The 16,521-nt window shown below is 39.5% G+C and overlaps 1 protein-coding gene across 6 annotated transcripts in view; it reads right to left on the reverse strand.

Moving 5' to 3' along the window:
* The window catches only part of fat1a (FAT atypical cadherin 1a), a 270,014-nt gene that overhangs the window by 92,436 nt on the left and 161,057 nt on the right, over positions 1-16,521 (reverse strand). For all 6 annotated transcript variants that reach the window (XM_068034441.1, XM_068034442.1, XM_068034446.1 and 3 more), the window contains exons 5-6: positions 9,023-9,352; positions 7,699-7,909 (exon numbers count right to left, since the gene is read on the reverse strand). In XM_068034441.1, the coding sequence (XP_067890542.1) occupies positions 7,699-7,909; positions 9,023-9,352 (541 nt within the window). The remainder of the gene's footprint in view (positions 1-7,698; positions 7,910-9,022; positions 9,353-16,521) is intronic.

Here is a 16,521-nt window from a genome sequence, read left to right on the forward strand (position 1 = left end):
CGATAGACTTTGGTGTGCATGTCCACAGGTCCCTGAAGGTAGCAGGACTGGTAGATAAAGTGAAGGCGGCATATGGAATGCTTTCCTTTATTGGCTGAGGTATAGAACACAAAAGCAGGGATGTAATGATGGAACTGTATAAAATGCTGGTTAGGCCATAGCTGGAGTATTGCGTAAAGTTCTGGTCACCACAATACAGGAAGGGCATAATTTCTCTGGAGAGAGTACAAAGAAGATTTACAAAAGTGTTGCCAGGGCTTTGAAATTGCAGCTATGAGGAAAGACTGGATTGGCGAGGATTGGTTTCCTTGGAACAGAGAAGGCTGAGGGGTAACTTAATTGAGGTGCACAAAATTATAAGGGGCCTAAATATAATAGACAGGAAGAACCTGTTTCTCTCAACGTAGAGGTCAATTACCAGGGGGCACAGATTTAAGGTGATTGGTAGGAGGATTAGAAGGGACATGAGGAAAAACTTTTTCACCCAGAGGGTAAAAAGGGTGGTGGGTGTCTGGAATTCACTGTCCATTTTGGTGGTGGAGGCAGAAACCCTCAACTCATTTAAAAGGTACCTGGACCTGCACCTGAAGTGCTGTAACCTGCAAGGCTACGGACCAGGTGCTGGAAGGTGGGATTAGATTGGGCGGCTAGTTTTTTCGGCTGGCGCAGATGGGCTGAATGGCCTCTTTCTGTGCCATAACCTTTCTATGGTTCTATGGTATTATATGGACTGCAGCGATTCAAGAAGGCAGCTCACCACCACATGCTCAAGGGCAATTAGGGATATGCAATAAATGTCAGTGACACCTACATCTCTCAAATTTTTAAAAAATTATTAAATAATCCAAAAAGGATGAGGGTGAGGAAAGAAAGTGTATGTTTCGCTCTTCTCCAAGCTTATAGAGAATTTATAATCAATTGTAAGGGACCACAGTAGTCTGTCTTGCTTTTTCGTCCTCTCACACGTGTACATGTAATTGTTTTAAAACAAACCACACACATTTTACCTGAATAAAGTTTTGGAAATTTGTCCTCTAGGTCTTCAAATAATATTGAAAAAACAATCAAATTTTATCAAATTGAATTTAACAACGAGGATAGAGGCATTTAAGCACTTGTCTATCTCACAAACTACTGATGCACCCTAGAAAATTCTGTGCAGTAAATATGATCGATTGCTGAATCTGCCTTCACTTCACAGAATTACAGCTCTGAGCAAAATATCAAATCCAGGCCTGGGCTTTTGGGACAGACTATGGCCTTCAAGTAAAAACTTTAATGAAGATATTAAAAGGCACAGGAAACAATTCAATGCATAAATATATAAAATACATATTTTAATTTAATAAAAACCTTATTTTAGATATTAGCTGGTTCAATTGCTGAGAAAAAAAGGTGGAATTTTTTTCAGAAATTCAGTTGGTTCATAAACAAATTGTGACAACAAAAAGTTGGCACATCAAAATAGTTTTTTTTTTGCCACTTTTAGTGTTTACATATGGATTTCCATTATAAATCCTGACAGATAATTTGAATGTTAAATGTTGAGATCAAAAGCATGACTCATATAAATTACAGTTTGTGAACAAGACGTGTATGCTATGAAAGGTTCTTAACATATAAAGGTATAATTTTCTCTTCTCATTCAAGGCTCTTTATAATCCAAGTGAAACGGGTTCAAAATAAGAAATTAACTAAACTATTTAGCTCCTTTTACCATAATCATCAAAAGACAAATAATTAATATTTTGACCATTCTTTTGAGATTTTACTCAAAGTCTTTCCAGATTTTTACTGATCAACCACTCAATGAATATTCAACATAATTGACAGAAAACCACTGCTTAGCACACAGACTCAATTCTGAGGTAAGTCAGAAAATATTCATGCAATAATTATATTCATTCTGAGCCAATTGTATCATGCTCACAGATGGCTTGTTAAAACTTTAGAACACACACTGAATACTGGTGCAAAATGTGGCAACAGAATTTCTCAAGGTTTTTAGGAAAGCAAATTTCTAGACCTGCTCTTCATAAGATGAAGTGACTTTTAAACAGAGTTATGTATATTAGTACACTCAAGCATTCCTAGGGAATCAATGTGCAACATCAAATTCAACATCAATGTGCAACATCAAACGGGAGTTCCATTCAGCCCATCGAGCGTGTTCTGCCACTCAATCAGATCATGGCTGATCTATACCTCAACACCATTTGCCTGCCTCTGCTCCATATCCCTTGATATCCTTATCTAATAAAGATCTATCAATCTCAGTCTTGAAAATTACAATTGACCCAGCATCCACAGTCTTTTGGGGGTGACAGTTCCTTTGTGTGATAAAGTGCTTCCTGATTTCACGACTGAATGCCTTTAAGATTGAGCCTTCTTGTGCTGCACTTCCTCACCAGAAGAAGTTGCTACCCGACTGAATCCCTTTATCACTTTGAACACCGCAGCTGGATCCCTCCTCAACCATCTCGATTCAAATGTCTGAGCAAAATATACTGAATTTTAGGAACTAGTTTTTGCGTTAGTAAATGGGATTTACTGGAATACATTCAATAGGCACTAAAGGTAAAATAAAGTCAATCTTTTTTTCTTTGCAAATCTAAAAAAGTTAATTTTAAATACTGATTGCAAGAATGCCACATAAATTTTGGTTTCGGGTCGAGGAAAGTTATCAACAAAACTTCCAAACCTTCAACAAAGGTATTTATTAGAACTGAGCAGTAGAAAGCTCTGGTAGTATTGCTCTATGATGAATACGTCAGTCCTAATCTTTCCAATGTTAATATTTTATATACGACACATTATCAGATTTGCCTCTGAGCAACAAATGGTTTTAGTATATGTTGATGTGTTTGTGAATATGTTGTTCCCTTAAATACCAATTTTCAAAATTTGATATTGCCCAACATATATTTAAGACAATTCAAGAATGAAATTTCAATATCATAACCAACTATAACTGAACAATTTTTGTAACTTTAGCTGTCACTAGAAATATTTTCTAACATCTACTGTTTTAACCAGAAAGGGCAGCTTTATTTCAATCATTAGCTGATTGCACTTAGGCAACAACATGGTGTACATTTCCCCTGACTTTAGCACACTATAGACTGTTTTGGCAGGTGAAACAGGTAAAACAGACCTGTAATTATCTAAAATATACAACTGTAATTCCTAGTTATGATGCTACAAGTTTCTTGGTGGTTATACCAGTGGGACATGATTCAATGTAAAATGACAGGTTACTTCATGAAGTGAACTATCACTAAGTCATCAGCAAAACAGTACAAATTGAATTTAAGAATATATTAATGACTTCAGGTATAAATGCATCACTTAATTTTCATTGTTTGATCAACCCATTCATCTGCAATAGTATGTTCCAATCTGTAGTTACTCAGTCACAGAGGTGATAATCAAAGCCTCTAATCTGGCATTAAACCACAGAGTAGGCAAATCTTGATTGCTCCTTTAATTATTAAAAGTTACCCTCTAATCAGAATCAAAGAAATTAAATAGCTGAACAATCTAACATCATTTTATATCTTAAACAGAATTTTGAATTAGTTGCTAATTCTTTCAATTTCAGCACTAATGCAAAACAGTGCAGTTATGAAACTGAATGAAATGCAAATTTGTTTGAGGGAGAAACTATAACTCTTAGACAATTTTTACATGATTTTATATATAGTCAATCTCCCATAGTGTTACATATGGAACATCAGGGTCAAGTGTAGTTTTCAGGTGAAGCTGGGTTAGAAGGCAGGGATAACTGGACCAAGGCTTGCAGATATAATTCAGTTCTCATTTTAAAGTTATATATTCCGTTCTTATATTTATATTTCCATTATAAGTTCCTACATCCACTTTTATAATAGGAACAGTCTATGTAAACTTATTCTGTTGTAATTATACCCTTTTGCTAGTGGTGGTGCTGCAGCACACCATTGAGAAGGGCGTAATTACAGCAGAAGAAGGCAGTTTCCATTATTGATATGGACATAGGAATTATAATTGAAAAAGTTACAGATAGTGCATAATATAGAGGCAGATAGATACATATAGAATTAATAGAAGAGAAAAACTAGATTAAACATAAAAACAGCAGTAAATGCAACTACTGACAATATAAACATGTTTAACTTGCTAATTCAATGATACTTGCAAATATCAGTATAAGTTATTTGGGGCAACATTTTCTCTTAGTTCATGAATATAGCAAAAAAGAATACCATTTCCAATGCTAAATCTAATTAGTGGATCTCATAATGTAGTACCAAAGTATAATTATGAGATGGCAGCAGATACCTTCTGCTGTACAGTTCAGGTCACAAGCCATCTGAAAGATATAAAACATTTCTCTAGCTTGTTTGTCACCTTGCAGAGCCAGAAACATAGTCGAAGACAGAAAAGGCAGCAAGGATAGAAAAGAAAAGAAATTAGATTAGTTGATGAGAATCTAGTTAAAAGGTGAGATACACAATAATGGTAGACCAAAGAAAACTATCATAGGTGTGATTCCACAATCCGGTTCTCCTGATGGGAAGCAGCATTCACAGACAACACATTCCGTGATTTTTTCTGTCCATTAAGATGAATGGATGAAAAATCATAGGCTGTGCACCTGTGACTTCCTAAGATGCACACCCTTTCAGTGCGGCTCCCTACCAAGAGCATCGGATTGCAGAAGCAGCCTTTATTTTCCAGGTTTTACGCAAACTGCAATTTACACAAATTAGCATGCACATGGTTGCACCGGCAAGGTAAGTCCCTTGATTGAACATAACGAACAATTCTGAAACATTTGATTTAAATTGATTTAGGCATATTTAAATCTGAAAAATATTAAATACACAAGAACACAAGAAATAGGAGCAGCAGTAGACTATATGGCCCATCGAGCCTGTCCCGCCATTCAAAACAATCATGGTTGATCTTAGGAATGAATTCCACTTTCCTGCCCACTCCCCATATCCCTTGATTCCTTGAGACCAAATATCTCTCTATCCCAGCCTTCAATATATTCAAAGATGGAGCATCCACAACCCTCTGAGGTACAGAATTCCAAAGATTCACAACTCTTTGAGTGAAGTAATTTCTCCTAATCTCCGTTCAAAATACTCAGTCCCTTATTCTGAGACTATGCCCCCGTGTTTTAGATTCCCTGACTGAGATCACCTCGTACTCTCCTAAACTCCAGCGAATACAACCCCCTCATCCCAGGGATCAATCTAGTGAACGTTTGTTGCACTGCCTCCAATGCAAGTATATCCTTTCTTAAATGTGGAGACCAAAACTGCACACAGTATTCCAGATGTGGTTTTGCCAAAAGACTGTATAACTGTAGCAATACTTCCTTATTCTCGTACTCCAAATCCCTTGCAATAAAGGCCAACATGCCATTTGAGTACCTGCATGTTAACTTTCTGCATTCCTTCTACAAGCACACCCATTTGAACATCGACACTTACAAGTTGCACATCTTTTAAAAAATATTCTGCTTTTCTATTCTTAGGACCAAAGTGCATAATTTCACATTTCCCTACATTATACTCCATCTGCCATCTTGCTGCCCACGCACTTAACCTGTCTATCTCTTACCTTTCCACCTACCTTTGCATCATCAGCAAACTTAGACACATTACTCTCTGTCTCTTCATCTAAGTCATTAATATAGATTGTAAATAGCTGAGGCCCCAGCTCTGATTCTTATGGCACTCCACTATTTACTGCCTGCCAACTTGAAAATTCCTCTTTTATGCCCAGTCGTTGCTTTCTGTCTGTTAACCAATCATTTATCCATGTTAATATATTACCCCCAATTCTATGAGCCCTTATCTTGCCAATTAACCTTTTGTATGGCACCTTATTGAATGCCTTTTGGGAATCCAAGTATATTACATCTACTAGTTCTCCTTTATCTACCCTACTAGTTACATCCTCAAAAAACTAATAAATTTGTCAAACACGATTTCCCTTTAGTAAAACCATGTTGACTTGTTCTAATCATACTGTGCTTTTCTAAGTGCATTGTTAAGACTTCCTCAATAATAGATTCCAGCATTTTCCCAACTACCAAAGTTAGGCTAACTGGCCTGTAGTTCCTGTTTTCTCTCTCCCTCCTTTCTTGAAAAGCAGTGTAACATTTGCCAACTTCCAATCTGATGGGACTGTTCCCAAATCTAAAGAATTTTGGAAAATTATAGCTAGCGCATCCATTATATCTGCGTATATCTCCTTTAGAGCCCCAGGATGTAGGCAATCAGGTCCTGGAGATTTGTCAGATTTTAGTCCCTTAAGTTTCTCCAAAACCTTTAATTTCATTATTTTGCTTCTATTCCCTTCAATTACCTTATTTGCTGATGTACAATTTTTGTTGAACTCTGTCCCTTCCTGTCCCATTCTACTTGTCTTTACCCACAATACTATACTATTCCGATGCCTTGGCCTTTCCTTTGGATTTCTAAATCTCACCTCTCCCGAACCCTCCCCCACTCAGTTCACAACCTTTAGTCTTATCTGCTGGCTCACTTGAGTTTGTACACACTGTCCCTTCCTGCCACACCCTAGCTAAATAGATGTAATCTCAATTAAATTTTTTTTCATCTGTGGGTCTTGGGTATTTTGGTTGTTTTTTTTTATGTTAACGTACAAGTCTGTTACATAGTAGAGTAAGATCACAACAGGACAAGTTAAACTATGAACCTGATTTTTCAAGCAAATGTAATTTGCATAGATTTATATTTTAAGTATGATTATGAACTCATTCAGTCTCCAAACAGCACATCAAACTTGTATGTAAATATGTAAATTCAGTAAATTTTATGCCTTCTGTAAATTAAACTTTGTAAACTTCCAATTTGGGGTCTGACATATGAGCATGTTAGAGGCAGCAGCAGCATTGCTTATTGTTCCTGAGGTATTTTATATAACTTTCCATTTGTTTATTTAAGCTTTTCTATGCACTGAATGATACATTAATAATCAAAGTGATTCAAGGAAAATAAAAAGAAAAATATACTTTTTAAATTTAAAAGTAAAAACACTGCAGTGGCTCAACTAGTTTATTAATGCTGTAATTGAGCCACAAAGACCAGGAAGATCCAAGGTATCATGGGCTGATTTGGTTGATCTTGCTCAGAAAGTAGTAAGGCACTATAACTATCCTTTGTGCCTCTAGATTATGGTTGTAAAAATTGGTCAGGGCTTCTGCTCCTGACTGCTATCCAATGAATTTGTGGGAAATGCCATGTGGATAGGGCTGAGCTCAGCTGCGGCCCCTAACAGTCAAATAGCCAGCTAATGTTCACCAGCAAGGCTTGCTTACGTATAATGGCCAAGGCACTAAATGAAAACAACAATTCTGCAAAGTTCCATGGCACAGGGTTGGTTAGGGTCTCACAAGCCACTCAAGGTGCCAAGTTGCAAATGATTTCTGAAGACATTCGTAACCCAGCGTGTAGGTGAGGTATCAGCGCGCACCTTGCAGCTCGAGTACACCAGAAGGGAGTAAACATATTCAAAAGAAGAGGAAATGGGAGAAATATTTACAAGAAATAACAGAAACCAAAATAAATTTGTTGTCAAGGAAACTCAATTAAATATTGCACAGTAGCTAATTCAGAAAGATGTTTGATATGGAAATCATTACAATCTAACTAGCAAAAACGCCATCACATTCCTTACCAGTGATATCAAACCAGAGAGTCATGCCAGCAGGTTCAACAGCAATGACTCCAACCATGTGAGTAACTGGATCACTCTCCATGACACTAAAGGAAAATGAAGATTCTTCCAAATTCCATGGCACAGGGGATGGCTTTGGTTTCACAATCCATTCAATATGCAGCCGAGTTGCTGATGATTTCTGAGGGCGGCCATTATCCACAGCTTTTATCTGTCAAAAATTATAAATCTTTTAACTGAAAACACTAATGCACATTGCTAAAGGAGATGACATCACTGTATAATTTATTAGGCATAAATAAATGGCATGCAGTCACTTCTTGAAATTTCCAAGCATCCATTTCTCCCTCTACTTTGCATCTAGGAAATGAACATTCACCACGCACACACAAGTAGAAAATTGGACATAAAGCCTATAAAGGTACCTGAAATCAGTCTCAAAGGGCAGCTATTTGAACATGCTTCACTGTATATGGCCTACTTAATCTTTACAAAATGAATAATGGCACATTATTTTAGATGCTAGTGTTTCCTAGAAATTGGTCTGCACAGCACCCAGTTTTAGGCTGCTATATGGACTATCAAGGCCCCAGTATGATAGCCAGGCAGCCTGCTCACATTTCCAGCTGGAACTAGACTGCCTGCCATATTGGGCAAAGACAAAAAAAGTGTGTTCTTTACCTGCACCTGAAGCAGGCATTATCCCTCTTCCACGTGCAAGTAAGGGGCTTATTGACTGGTTGAGGGCCCTTCTCCATGATTAATTTACTCTGAGGCAGCCAGAGGTAGCTTCACTCAGGGAAATTAGGCCTAGCAATCACCTGGTAGGCTCAACCAAAAAGGTAAGTAACTTATCTGAATGTAGAGCCAGGATGAGTACCCCTCCAAACAGCACATTTAAGGAACTGATAGCCACTCCTCCCCATCAGAGCTGCCGTGCTCTGCCATCACTAACCCCACCCCATTTGCCACTGCTCCCCGTGTTCCCAGAACTTGATCCTATCGCCCAGCCCAAGCCCATTTCTGGTCCCAAACCCACTTGCTTGAAGGCTATTGTGACACTAGCAATACCTTGAACTTGCACTTCTCTTCGCTGGCAGAGTTTCATTGCCAGTTCCATTAAAAATAAGTCGGAGGTGCAATACTGAGGGAGGCATGGGCTTTACTGTTGAGGTGAAGGGAAAGAAATTTGCGCCCCCGCTTGCTCATAAAAGGATGTTCCCAAATTTCTGGGCCTATGTATCTAAACCCAATGCACATGCGCGCATACACACACACACATACATACATATATATATATATATATATATATATATACACTCACCGTGAGAATATCATATTCCCCAGCTGCAGAGAACTTCTTAGATGAGACAACGCCAGTTTTAGGTTCGATGAAGAACTTGCCCTGTTCATCTCCCTCTTCAATACTGTAAGATATCTCTGCATTTGGACCCTCATCTTTATCAGCAGCAATGACTCTAAAGATGGGTTCCCGCTTAACTGATTTCTCTCGTTCGGGTTTTATTCGCTCTGGAAGTCTGATTTTATAGAACTTCTGCAAGAACTGTGGTTTGTTGTCATTTTCATCCAAAACCTTAACTATAACTCTAGCAATGGTAGATTTTGGGATGCTGCCATTGTCACTAATTGTCACCTGTTAAAACAGCAGGAAAAACAAAACACATTATTAGTATTAGCATGTTAAATCATCCAGTTTTATGCTAGAATTTATTTTTCCCACTCATCAAGTGGAAGAAAATATATTCATAGGTACAAAATAAAAAGTATTTACTGCTAGACCAAATAAAACATTTTTCTTATTTTTGCTTTACTGTAAGCAATTTGCGACTCGTACTTTCAATACCTTGCAGCAGTGTTACAGCGTTTGTATTTTGGAAGCAAGGTGGAAAAGGGAATGACAAGTCAGAGCACAAACACTATAGTTTAAATTTTAACACGAGGCACATAAATCTGTGGGATTTCAGGTTTTAATGGATTTTAAATTATTTAAATCAACAGACAGGAAACTTCTTTGAAGGGATTAACAAAATTGGCCAAGAGGTTGGGTTTCATCACCCTTCCTTTTCACCTTTGGGATCTCAAGCAAACTGATCAGATCAAACCTTTTGCAGGGCTGAAAGTGAAATAGGTTTGAGCAGTCTCAATCAACTTCCCTGTACACACATATCCACAGCACTAAACTGTCCAAAAATCACAGCTAAGATTGACAAGTATGCTCAAAACAGAAACGAGGACTGTTTGTATAGGAAGTGACTAAATTCTGACTGGTGTTGTAATGTGACAGGGCATATTAAAGCGAGTTCGACACAATATAAGACTTGACCATGCCTGCCATGAGTTCTTGCTACTGATGTTGGGAGATGAAAGTGCTGATAAGTGATTCATGCACCGAAACTGACATCTCTTGCCTTGATGAGGGCAACAAAATCAACAAAAAACGTAATTCAGTTTAAAAAGATGTAAATATTGGTATAACTAGTTCATAGTTGGCAGTGATTTTCACCCCTGCCAAATCTTGAACATAAGTTTTTCTTGAACAACAAATTATGAAAAAAGCTATCTTCTAAAAAACAACCACTAGTCTCGTAGCAAGTTTAGCTTCACTGCATTCACTGACAACAAATATACACTAGTTCTATTCATCCTCATTTATCCAATCACAACTTAACACCTTTTTTTATTCATTCATGTGATGTGGGCTCTGATGGGAAGGTCAGTAGTTATTGCCCATCCATATTTGCCCTTGAGAAGGTGGTGGTCGTCAGATCCTCCAGTAAAAATACTTAGCAAGACTGAGATTTAACTTGCTCTCAGACTTTATTCAGCCATCTATACTGCACAGATACAGTCCTTCAACAAGTGCTATCTGGCCTTTGAAACCCCAGGTCAGATGACCTCCTAACTAGTACAGCATGTACTTTATTGAATCTAATATGCGAGTACCATGTTGTATCTAATATGCAAGTCCACACAACACACAGTTATCATCTTGACAATGCTAAGCCGCCTTCTTGAATGACTGCAGTCCATGTGCTGTAGGTATACCCACAGTGCTGTTAAGGAGGTTGTTCCAGGATTTTGACCCAGCGACAGCAAAGGATCGGTGATATAGTTCCAAGTCAGGATAGTGTGTGACTTGGAGGGGAACTTGCAAATGGTGGTGTCCCATGCGCCTGCTGTTTTTGTCCTTCTAGGTGGTAGAGGTCACCAGTTTGGTAGGTGCTGTCAAAGGAGCCTTGGCGATCTACTGCTCTGCTTCTTGTTGATGGTACACTCTGCAGTCATGGTACATCAGTGGTAGAGGGAGTAAATATTTAAGGTGGTGGATGGGGTGCCAATCAAGTGGGCTGCTTTTTCCTGGATGGTGTCAAATTTCTTGAATGACCCCAATTTTTATCTCTTTTCAGGTGGGAATGGGGTGGCAGCATGCTCAAAATCAGAGTATAGAATCTAGTGCCCATTCCTGCTGCTGCTTTGCCTGCCTTCAGATAGTCGACCAAGCTTCCCACTGAAAATAGGAAAGATCCTCATTATACAATACAAATTTGGGAGTTATGTCATCAATAGGGCCCCAATTCAATTTGCAAGCACCAATGGGAGGAGTGTATGGTGCATGGTCTACGAAGAGCTAGTTGTTGTGTGCAGCCCATTTTTCAATTTTTTCAGTGCACAGACCCTTTAGAACTTTTGCGCAGCCATGCACATATATTATACATCACGCAACAAGGCCCACATGGTACCTTTCAGACTGCTGTGCAACTTCGATGAGCATTAATGCTGCCCTAGCCCCACAAAAAATCGATTCCTGATATGCCTGACCCTCCACAACTAGCTGCTCCCTAGGTCAAGCTGTTCCAGTACAGCTACAACATTGGCATCTACCTGACAATGTGGAAAATTGCCCAGGTATGTCCTGTACACAAAAAGGACAAATCCAACCCGGCCAATTACTGCCCCATCAGTCTACCCTCAATCATCAGCAAAGTGATGGAAGATGTCATCGACATCAAGAGGCACTTACTCAGCAATAACCTGCTCAGTGATACTCAGTTTGGGTTCCACCAGGGCCATCCTGGAACTCCCTTCTAACAGCACTTGTGGGTGTACCTACACCACGTGGACTGCAGTGATTCAAGAACCTCCACCATTACCTTCCCAAGGGCAATTAGGGATGGGCAATAAATGCTGGCCTAGCTAGCGATGCCCACATCCCGTGAAAAATTTTTTTAAAACCCTTCCCAGGAACTGCCTCCACTTCTCCTTTAAAAAGAAAATGCCGTCTTGGCTGAGTGGAGGAGCCATTGGATCTCCCCCACACCACCAGAGAGCTGCCGGTCAACACCTCAGGCACACAGGCATATTAAAATGTTGGGCCGACCGCAAAAATGGTTTGAACCTCTCGGTGTTGATTGTTCTGCCTAGTGCCTGCCCACTGTGCACCACACACAAAAATCTATCTCCCCCCACCATCAGGTCCCCTTGTATTTTATCAACTCCAGATGAGGGGAGAAAATGCTTGTGCTCATTATTTTTCCTTGAAAAATTGCTATGGTGGTAAAATGGTGTTCATACTTAAAACTTACATGACTTTTCCTTCAGTAAAATTAGCAAAGGCTGAAATTTCACCTACTGTAGCTGGTTTGCTCATCAAAAGGCAGCTGTTTTGGGTGTCTGCCAGCATCTCAGACTATAAAACAAGCATGTTAGATCTAACTGCAGACTGTTGATTGAAATGACTGAACTCTAATTGTGGCATAAATATGTAATAATTAAATGACATTTTATATGCTTTAATATTTCAATTTAATTTATTGCAATAGTTTTAAAACAAGAACTGAAACTTATACCAGCAGTTATGCCTGCCAATGACACTGGAGGAATAACTGATTTAAAAAAAAATCAGAAATCTTTGTTCAAAGAAGCTATTTAACTTTGTATTATTTTCAATTTGTCTGCCCAAAGAGAATCTGAAACACAAACAGTTACACACAGATGCATAAGCATGTGAATGAAGATAGATGAACATATTAAGCAGAATTCACTACCAGATGAAGGTTCTTCACCCAGAATCTCTTCTCCCTTTTCAGGGACTAATGGGTCTGTATTTTCCATTTTCATTGCAAATAAAATAATGATAACTTCAAATTATGTTTTGCACTGAGAGTTTCTTGGATTTAATTTCAGTTTAGTTGAAGGGTTTCAGGACCAGTCTGCACATATTTAATCCAAATGTCAACAGCTTCTGTGCATTCTACACTCTGGAATACCCAAGAGCTCCAAAAATGTAACTTCTTTCATTCCTAGACAAAAAGGCATTCAGGGAACGTTTTCAATTTGCACTATAAGGAGGCTGATTTTTGTTCTCCATTAATCCTTCTGCCTACACCCATCCCCCTGCCCCCACAACCCAAATATTCTATTTGTTTTATTAATCAGCCAAGTATTTTTTACTGAACAGGAGGAAACAAGCTTAAACAGACATATAAGCACATTATATCAAGTCATCACATTCTGGACAGAAACTACCCACCATGATGTATTGAATATTGCTCAACAACCATTTAAAAACAAAGGCATATGACCACATTTAGTCAATGGACATTTAATTATGCTCAACAGATGTGGACTATTTGGCCCCTATTCCAATTACATCATCATTCTGCTAAAGGCTGCCCAGAAGGTACAACATTACCTGAACCAATTTTTAAAATATCAGACTTCAAACTAATCCAGTACTATTTGAATTTGCAAACTACAGCATTGTGCCAAATAGTCAACATTGCATTAGCATTACCAGTGAAAGAGTTTCGTTAGGTAAAAAATAAAACAGCAGACAGCAATTGTGCAGGTGAAAAGATGTCTTACCCATTAACACAATGGATCTTTACTCTAGGCTGTTTCTTGAAATTATGTTATCCGGTAAAAGCGATTGTAGTGAAAATGATAGCGAAATGCAACAAAACACAGCCCAACTAGCAAATGGATTGTCCACGTATGAATAAACAAGCCTCAAAACACGAAGGCAGCAATTCAACTTCAAGCTGAATAGTAGCTGATAATTAAAATACTATCCACAATCTGTAGACAGGTAAGAAGACAAACTTGACAAAGAACTTGTCACTACAGACTGAGAAGACAAATGGGTGCCTTTCTAGCAATTGTAATTTGAATCTAGTCAGTTGCCTATGAAATCCATTCAAAGCAATGGTGCAAATGAACAGGAGTAGGCCTATCAGCCACCCAAGCCTGTTCCACCATTCAGTTAGATTATGCCAGATCTGTAACTCAACTCCATTTACCTACCTTTGTTCCATATCCTTTGATACCCTTACCCATCAAAAATCTATCAATCTCAGTCTTGAAAATGTCAACTGACCAAGCATCCACAACCTTTTAGGGGAGTGAGTTTCACATTTCTAGAGCATGGTTTTTAAATTTCCCATGGATAAGCCATGAGCCTAGGCTGTACCACGAGAAAGGAGGAACTGCAGTTATGGATAAAATAGGCACTAAAATGGAATTAACTCATAGAATCATATAAATTTACAGCACAGGAGGCAGCCATTCGGCCCATCGTGTCAGCGCTGGCTGACGAGTAGTCATCCAGCCTAACCAGTTTTTGGTCCGTAGCCTTGTAAGGTTACGGCATTTCAAATGCATATCCAACTACTTTTAATATGTTATGAGGGTTTCTGTTTCTACTACCATTTTAGGCACTGAGTTCTAGCTCGCCACCACCTTCTGGGTGAAAAAAATTCCCCTTGAATCCCCTATGAACCTCTTAGCCTAAAGCTATGCCCTCTGGTTATGGACCCCTCAACCAAGGGGAATAGGGCCTTCCTATCCACTCGAGACAAGACCCCTCATAATTTTATAAATTTCAATTAGGTCTTCCCTCAGCCTCCTCTATTCCAAAGAAAACAACACTAGCCTATCAAATCTTTCCTTATAACTAAAATTCTCCAGTCCAGGCAACATCCTTGTAAATCTCCTCTGTACCCTCTCTAATGTAATCACATCTTTCCTATGGTGCGGTGACCAGAACTGCATGCAGCTATAGTCTAACTAGTGTCATATAGAGTTCCAGCATAACCCCACAGCCCATATATTCTATGCCTCAGCTAAGAAAGGCAAGGATCCCAAATGCCTTCTTGACCATCTTTTCTTCCTTCCTTCCATCTTACCAGGAAAAGGGTTGGCCCACTCTAGGACAGAGGAGGGAATCTATGTGTGGAGCCAGAGGAAATGGGTGAGGTACAAAATGAGTACTTTGCATCAGTATTCACCAAAGAGAAGGACTTGTTGGATGATGACTCTAGGGAAGGAAGTGTAGACAGTCTGGGCCATGTCGTTATCAAAAAGGAGGTGGTGTTGGACGTCTTGCAAAGCATTAAGGAAGATTAAGTCCCCCAGGGCCTGATGGGATCTACCCCAGAATACTGAGGGAGGCAAGGGAAGAAATTGCTGGGGCCTTGACAGAAATCTTTGCATCCTCATTGGCTACAGGTGAGGTCCCAGAGGACTGGAGAATAGCCAATGTTGTTCCTTTGTTTAAGAAGGGTAGCAAGGATAATCCAGGAAATTATAAGCCAGTGAGCCTTATCTCAGTGGGAGGGAAATTATTAGACAGGAATCTTCGGAACAGGATTTACTCCCATTTGGAAACAAATGAACTTATTAGCGAGAGGCAGCATAGTTTTGTGAAGGGGAGGTCGTGTCTCGCTAACTTGATTGAGTTTTTTGAGGAAGTGACCAAGATGATTGACGAAGGAAGGGCAGTGGATGTTGTCTAAATGGACTTCAGTAAAGCCTTTGACAAGGTCCCTCATGGCAGACTGGTACAAAAGGTGAAGTCACACAGGATCAGAGGTGAGCTGGCAAGATGGATACAGAACTGGCTCGGTCATAGAAGAGAGGGTAGCAGTGGAAGGGTGCTTTTCTGAATGGACGGCTGTGACTAGTGGTGTTCTGCAGGGATCAGTGCTGGGACCTTTGCTGTTTGTATTATATATAAATGGTTTGGAGGAAAATGTCGCTGGTCTGATTAGTAAGTTTGCGGACGACACAAAGGTTGGTGGAGTTGCGGATAGTGATGAGGATTGTCAGGGAATACAACAGGATATAGATCAGTTGGAGACTTGGGCGGAGAAATTGCAGATGGAGTTTAATCTGGACAAATGTGAGGTAATGCATTTTTGAAGATGTAATACAGGTGGGAAGTGTACAGTAAATTGCAGAACCCTTAGGAGTATTGACAGGCAGAGAGATCTGGGTGTACAGGTCCACAGGTCACTGAAAGTGGCAACGCAGGTGGATAAGGTAGTCAAGAAGGCATACGGCATGCTTGCCTTCATCAGTCGGGGCACAGAGTATAGAAATTGGCAAGTCATGCTGCAGCTGTACAGAACTTTATTTAGGCCACACTTCGAATATTGCGTGCAATTCTGGTCGCCACACTACCAAAAGGAAGTGGAGGCTTTGGAGAGGGTACAGAAGAGGTTTACCAGGATGTTGCCTGGTCTGGAGGGCATTAGCTATGAGGAGAGGTTGGATAAACTCAGATTGTTTTCACTGGAACGACGGAGGTGGAGGGGCGACATGATAGAGGTTTACAAAGTTATGAGTGGCATGGACAGAGTGGATAGTCAGAAGCTTTTTCCCAGGGTGGAAGAGTCAGTTACTAGGCGACATAGGTTTAAGGTGCAAGGCGCAAAGTTTAGAGGGGATGTGCGAGGCAAGTTCTTTACACAGAGGGTGGTGAGTGCCTGGAACTTGCTGCCGGGGGAGGTGGTGGAAGCAGGT

This window comes from Heterodontus francisci, chromosome 1, assembly GCF_036365525.1.
Source record: "Heterodontus francisci isolate sHetFra1 chromosome 1, sHetFra1.hap1, whole genome shotgun sequence".
NCBI lineage: Eukaryota > Metazoa > Chordata > Chondrichthyes > Heterodontiformes > Heterodontidae > Heterodontus > Heterodontus francisci.